A 6,306-nucleotide genomic window follows, 5' to 3' on the forward strand; every position below is an offset into this window, starting at 1 on the left:
AATTTGCATCGTTTGGAAAAAAAAGAAAAGCGCCAATGCTTTCTTTTGCTACTATCGGAAAACACAACCAGAATTACCTAGTGATTAGAAATATTAAAATGAAAATGTCTATTTTAGAGACCTTATGTATAAAAATGTCCACATTCACATTATATTAATCGAGGGAGTTAGAACCTAAAAACATATTTCACACATTTACATTTTACATGCTCAAATAGAAACCGCTCTATTAACTGACGACTGAAAAATTGCTGACATACAGAACGATATACAGGACAAGAATAAATACAACTACAAGAAACAATTCTAAAAGTTTTGATTGCTCTTAACAAAGAATTGATCGATGGGTGTATGTTTTCCTTCCCTCTGAGACAACTTGCGCTTCTTTCTTTGGCTTTGGCTCGCAATTTGGTCATTCCTAACAACTCTGACAGGAATCAAATACATCATACCATCTTAAATGAACAAAAACATAAACTTAACGCGCAAACAAAATTCAATCTGAATATGAAATACCTCTGTCTCAGCGTCAAAGTTCCAAAGCAGGTGCGAGATTCCTCCTCGTGAAGCTTCTCAGCAAGATGAAAATCAGAGTGCTCTCGTCTTTCCTCAACAAAATCTGGCGGCATTTCTATCCCGCATATTGAACACTTGTAATCATTCACCCAATAAAATTGCTGTCTTTGATTGGATGAAGAGGAAACTGCCTCACCCTCCAGGTGGTTACTTTCGTTATTTACTCTATTCCGGATATTGCTCTCAACCTACGTAGCAAGAGAACATCTATTTTAAATGATTCTAACATTCCGAGCTTAAAATAGATGCCGTTCCACGTTGGAACCAGTAAGTTATTTCACAGAAGTTTTGCTTATATATTTATCATGATCAGCCAGATCTTCGTTTTCCTAACGCAAATACTTGAAATAAAAGCTAGTGAATAGTGAAGCTACTGAACTGTAGATACCTTTTTAAGACAATTATAATTTAGGACTGTACATTAAAAAGAAAAAAAAAGGTGAGCCTCGTGGTTAAAATTGAGTCTTGGCCAATATGATCAACTATCAAACAGTATTGCATACAGATGCCTACCTTGTTTGCTGAAACATCACTTGACGACTTATGAAATTTCTCCACTTCACAAGCACTATTTCCAACAGTGTGGTTATCATCATGCAGTTCTGATGAATCATTGCAATCCATCGGATCTCTGTGAGTATGATTTGTCTCGTGACAGCCAATAGAAAAATCAGATTTTTCGTCATTCATGAAGTCGTGATCACTAACATCTGGGCCAAAAGATATTTGCTCCTCCATATCTTTCCTAGGGCTAGAAGTATTTCTCGATATGATGAAGTTGGTAATAGTCGTTTGCGTTGGATCAGATGGAATACCACCCCCGTCTTCATTTAACTGAGACACCCGTAACCCTGATACAAGGCTATTAGAACTTAATTACAACCTAAGCCCCGCAAAATGTGTACATGACAATGCACTAATTCATGTAAACCAAGTACATCGCCCACCTATCAGCCTTAATGAAATAGGAAGTTCAGCCTTTAGCAGCTTTGATGCGTGTTTTAAAATATCCGCACTTGCGCAAATGTTTCTTTGCAAAGTCACAGCTCTTGTTCGAACCTGTAGATGGCATGTTATAAGGAAAATTTATACCATGAGAAACACACCAGTGATGAAAGCAAACAAGGGCAGTAAGAGTCAAGAGAAGAAACTGAATAAGTAACAGAGTTGCAAAGAAAAAGTTTGCATCTGTAGCCAAAGTACATAGCTCAAGTTCTCCATTTAAAGCTTGTCTGATGATAAAGAAACAGGCATACCTCAAAAGCAGCAGTTTTTAATTTAAGAGTCAGTGTTCTCCCACAAAGACCTTCTTTTTGCATGTCAGTAGACAACATTTCAGCAATTTCCTCTGCAAGTATAAAGTTTACAATATTTACTTGTTTAAGATACTGAGATAGTTCTCTTGATGTTTTATATGCCAGGTATATGAGTTAGTTGATTAGTTTAGAAGTCCATGCTTGGAAACTTTTCAGAACTTCAAAAGGGACTGGTAGAAACATTATAGACAGTTCACCAGGTTCCTACAAGTAACCGTGGGCTCATAAGAGAAAAGGAGGAGAAAAAAACCATTACCTAATTTACGATAAAGCAACGTTTCATCCCCTGTGGCAGAAAATGTTCTCTCACTGCTAATACTTTTTCGCAACCTGACTTCAGGGGTATCTGTCCTTCCAAGCCCCAGTCCCACAGAAAGGAAAAAATCTGAAGTGCAGGATATATCAATTTACATTTCTAAAAATTATCCTACACAAAAAATGCAAGAAAGACAAAGATAGACTAGCTTTTCTCATTACATCATTTTCAGTAGCAATAAATTTTTGTTTCTAAGCAACAAAAAAAAAAAATGATGGCGGGCTGCTAGCATGATTGCAATCAAATGTATGAAGACAATCCAATCTAAGCTCTTTTTTTTTTTTTTAAAGAAGCAAAACTTAGATGGTTCATAGAGAGGATTAGTTTCTGCTGACACAAATCTAAAAATCTTCTAGTGACATTACCACAAACTGGAAGGAAGGGGCCCTATTTAAACATTTTCAAAATGTACATCTAATATATTCTCTGATTTCAAAATGTGAAGAAATGACTAGCACGCTTGATGAGATATACAAAACTTAAGCGACGTTTGTTTCAAGGGTTCTACTTAGTTTAAGATCATGGTTCTTGGTTCTGCTACAGTGTTTTTCTCTCACAAAAAATTTGAATTTCAAAAATCAGAATCATGAATCATGATTTTGAATCCATGAACCAAACGTCACCTTATATTTCACAAGAGCATATCTTAAGTGAGGTGAGGTTCTTCTTTAGGCTTGAATAGGGGGTCGCCCTTTTTTTGGCTGAAGTAGTTGCAACTTTGGTGTAGTTAGTTCAAACACACAAACACAGTCCAGGTGGAGTATTAATTCCTGATATAGAAAGTAATGAAAATGGTACTACCTGATGTAGAATGAGAAAACAGCGCACAGATATAACTGCCCTTTTGTACGATCTCCTCAGATGTATTAATTCCCAAAGCATCCCTTAAAATATGTTCAGTGACTTTACCAATGCCTCCTATCTGTAAATAGAGTTTGCCGTGATGTTTCTTTGTCAGAATATAAACCGTAGTATTGAGTTCATAAGCATATATAACTACTTTGTGAACACAATTTCCATTACATTAAATGAGTTTAAAATTATATTTACCTTTCGTATAGGAAGTGAGGATATAAATGTCATCACAGCCATCCGATTATTTGGTAAAACAAACTGCCCATTTGGCTTGTTTATATCAGAGCAAACCTGAGAACCAAAATATGGGGAAAAAATTGTCTCGTGAACTCATGCCCATGTTTATCACATATATACAAGACTTCCACAACAGAATCACCTAAACCAAATCAACAGATGCTATCTGCACAATCAAAACTAGAAACAGGGCAAAAACAAATGAATTAGGTAGAATTACTATCGACTTCTGAAACTTGGTGCAGATACTCTCATGAAAGTAATTTAAGAAAAGAAAGAAAAGACTGCAAAAAATTTCTCCATATGTCCCTTCCAGTTTGAATCACTGCACCTATGTGATTCAAAATGGAAGGGATCTAAAAACAATATCCGAATTTAGATCCTGAGTTTCAAACCTTCCTTGATTTCATATCTATCCAACAAGCTCTAAATCCTGTTTCTTGTTATCTAGTCTAAAAATTGATTGATTTTTTCTTAAGATCATCCAATATCACCAGAATTCCTCTTGGCTGACATGGAATCTCATATATACTTCAAATATGACTTCTAAGACTTTAAAAGAGCATGAACCAAATTATTGAAAGCTAGCACTAAATTAATACTCTCATTAACAAGCCCTAGGGTCGTTCAGCATTTTTTTTCAAACAACATATATTCCTCACAAGAGGGAGGAAGGCGCACGCAGAAACTTTAAGCCAGATTTTTATTTTTATTTTTATTTTTTTTTATACAATACATGATTGAATCCGCAATCCCCACTCAAACCCCAGTGCCAGTAAACCAAGAGGTCTTAGGCAAGCCAGATTAAGTTATTACCACTGAATTTTCTTAAAGTGACAAAATACAAGTCATATCCAACTTTTTACCACTGAATTTTCTTAAAGCGACAAAATACAACTTCATCGGCAGATAGCCTGTAAAACCTTTGCAAGTAGACGATTTGGTGCAATTCCAGCACTACATGTAAGACCAGTCTCTTCGAATACGCAATTTCTGATTTCTTTGGCAACCTACAAAAAGAGTCAAATTTAAGTAAAGATGCCAAAGAGAAAGGGCATGTAAGAATAACGAAGCAGCAAAGTATATCGTATAAACCTACTTCTTCACCACTAGTGCCCTTTTCTGTACAAACCTCAGTTACATCGAGGTAGGCTTCATCTAAACTAGCAGCCATGAAATTAGGATCATACTTCCGGAAAACTAACGAGACCAAATAGATGAAATTAAGATTAGAACAAAGATTATCCTTAACACAACAATAAAGTAGGGATTAGTAAAAAGATTATTCCAAACACAGCCATAAAGTAAAAAGCCAAAAGGCCAGACCTTTTGTCGTTAAATCACTGTAATAAGTATACTTCTTGAAATCCGTAGGAACAAAAATTAACTCTGGACATAATTTACGAGCAATGAAACCAGGCATTGCAGCACGAACCCCAAATTTCCGTGCCTGCAACGTGAGTAGAGCATTAAACAGGTATACATTCTTTAATTAGACTGTGGGTTTAAATACTTTTTGATCTGATCCATATCTATCCCCGGTTTTAAACGCTAGAAACAATGAGAGAGCAAAACTAGCAATTAAGAAAACAGATATATATATATATATATATATAACATGAAGAAGTTCAAAATAATCTTCTGAAAGATCATTTTAGGCAATCCAAACCTCATAATTAGCGGTGGAGATCATAGACACACTGCCAACGGCCATGGGCTTTCCCTCTAACAAAGGATTGCTTAACGTTTCAACAGCTGCGTAAAAAGCATCCATATCTACATGTACCCAAACTCTTGACAGGTCTCGCGTAGCTTCTAGCTCTAGAATTCTTTTTTCTGCAACCTAGAATAAGATTAAAATAATAATAGCACATTTAGTGACTCCCCAAATTATCTTTTTTCCACTCATGGCAATCAACTACTTCCGAAATCCACTAATGCGATTACAGAATCTCCGTTCCATAAATGCATGTTCTACAAATCTGATGCTTTCTGAGTCAATGATCGCCAAAACCAAAACAGCTCTATAACAAATTGATAAAATTATAACATAAATTTCAAACTGGTGAGGTGATTACTGATTACCATCTGGTAGTGAGATAAATCTGGTGCAGTGAGCTTCGCGCACTGAGCACGCATATTCTCAATCTTCTGCCTTATGAAGGCCTCTTTGCGCTCCTCGTTCTCGAAGTACTTCGATCCTTTGCTCATTTTGTACACTACTCGCTGCACTTTCTCCTTGTCCACTCCGTCCATACCTTAAAAGCCATTTCAAAGCCAGACAATGAGATCGATCACGGAAACGGAAGTTCTGAAAACCCTAGATTTGGGAAGAATTTTACTTCAAAACATAAACCCTAGATCTTAAGCTCCCCAATTATCACTCTCGGTGAGTTCGATTTTGGAATTAGGATGAATAGCATACCGGCCTTGGCGTTGGTGTAAACGGTGTGGTAAGACTGCCATGGGCGAGCAGCGTCGGTGGACGAATCGCTCTTCGCCATTGTCGAACAAATTGCTTTCTCTGCAAGAAGATTGGTCGGCTGAGGTTTGCAATTTTTATATTAGCGGGAGAGAGCGCGAAATTTTGTAAGATAGGGCACTGGGCAACAGCAAGTTTGTGCTGATAGCGTACGTGGTAAGCAGCGTATAAGGGAAAGCGGGCCTAGCGACCCAGTAGGAGCAGTGAAAAGTGCAAGAAGTACTTCATACAAAGTGATCACTTTTATACTCTTGTCTTTAATTTAAGAATATTATATGAATCTGTCTATTTTATAGTTGTTGAGATAATATTATTTTAAATACATTTTTTTTTGTGTTGATAGTTAGGGTAGTTTACCAAAAGATAGAAATGTCATTATAAGTTATTTTATAGACTTATATACAAATATTATAACTTGTGGTCCTTCATTTTTTCAACTCCTGCATAATAGACATATATGTAATTAACTCAAAGAAAAATTCACACCAGGCACTCCCAACATATTTAAAAAAAGTAAAGGAAAT

General features: G+C 36.2%; 1 protein-coding gene across 1 annotated transcript; it reads right to left on the reverse strand.

Annotated features, from left to right (window-relative positions):
• Nucleotides 1–227: 227 nt before the first annotated feature.
• Nucleotides 228–5,864, reverse strand: LOC21387200 (DNA polymerase kappa; the record flags this gene model as incomplete). The annotated part of the gene is made up of 14 exons (XM_024175589.1): nt 228–427; nt 517–764; nt 1,090–1,427; nt 1,524–1,635; nt 1,833–1,924; nt 2,149–2,277; nt 3,010–3,130; nt 3,259–3,354; nt 4,224–4,310; nt 4,400–4,500; nt 4,627–4,750; nt 4,970–5,143; nt 5,386–5,558; nt 5,726–5,864. Coding segments are annotated over 14 exons (2,055 nt in total), but the record flags the coding sequence as incomplete, so codon positions are not given.
• Nucleotides 5,865–6,306: the final 442 nt, after the last annotated feature.

This window comes from Morus notabilis, unplaced genomic scaffold, assembly GCF_000414095.1.
Source record: "Morus notabilis unplaced genomic scaffold, ASM41409v2 Scaffold1728, whole genome shotgun sequence".
NCBI classification, from domain to species: domain Eukaryota; kingdom Viridiplantae; phylum Streptophyta; class Magnoliopsida; order Rosales; family Moraceae; genus Morus; species Morus notabilis.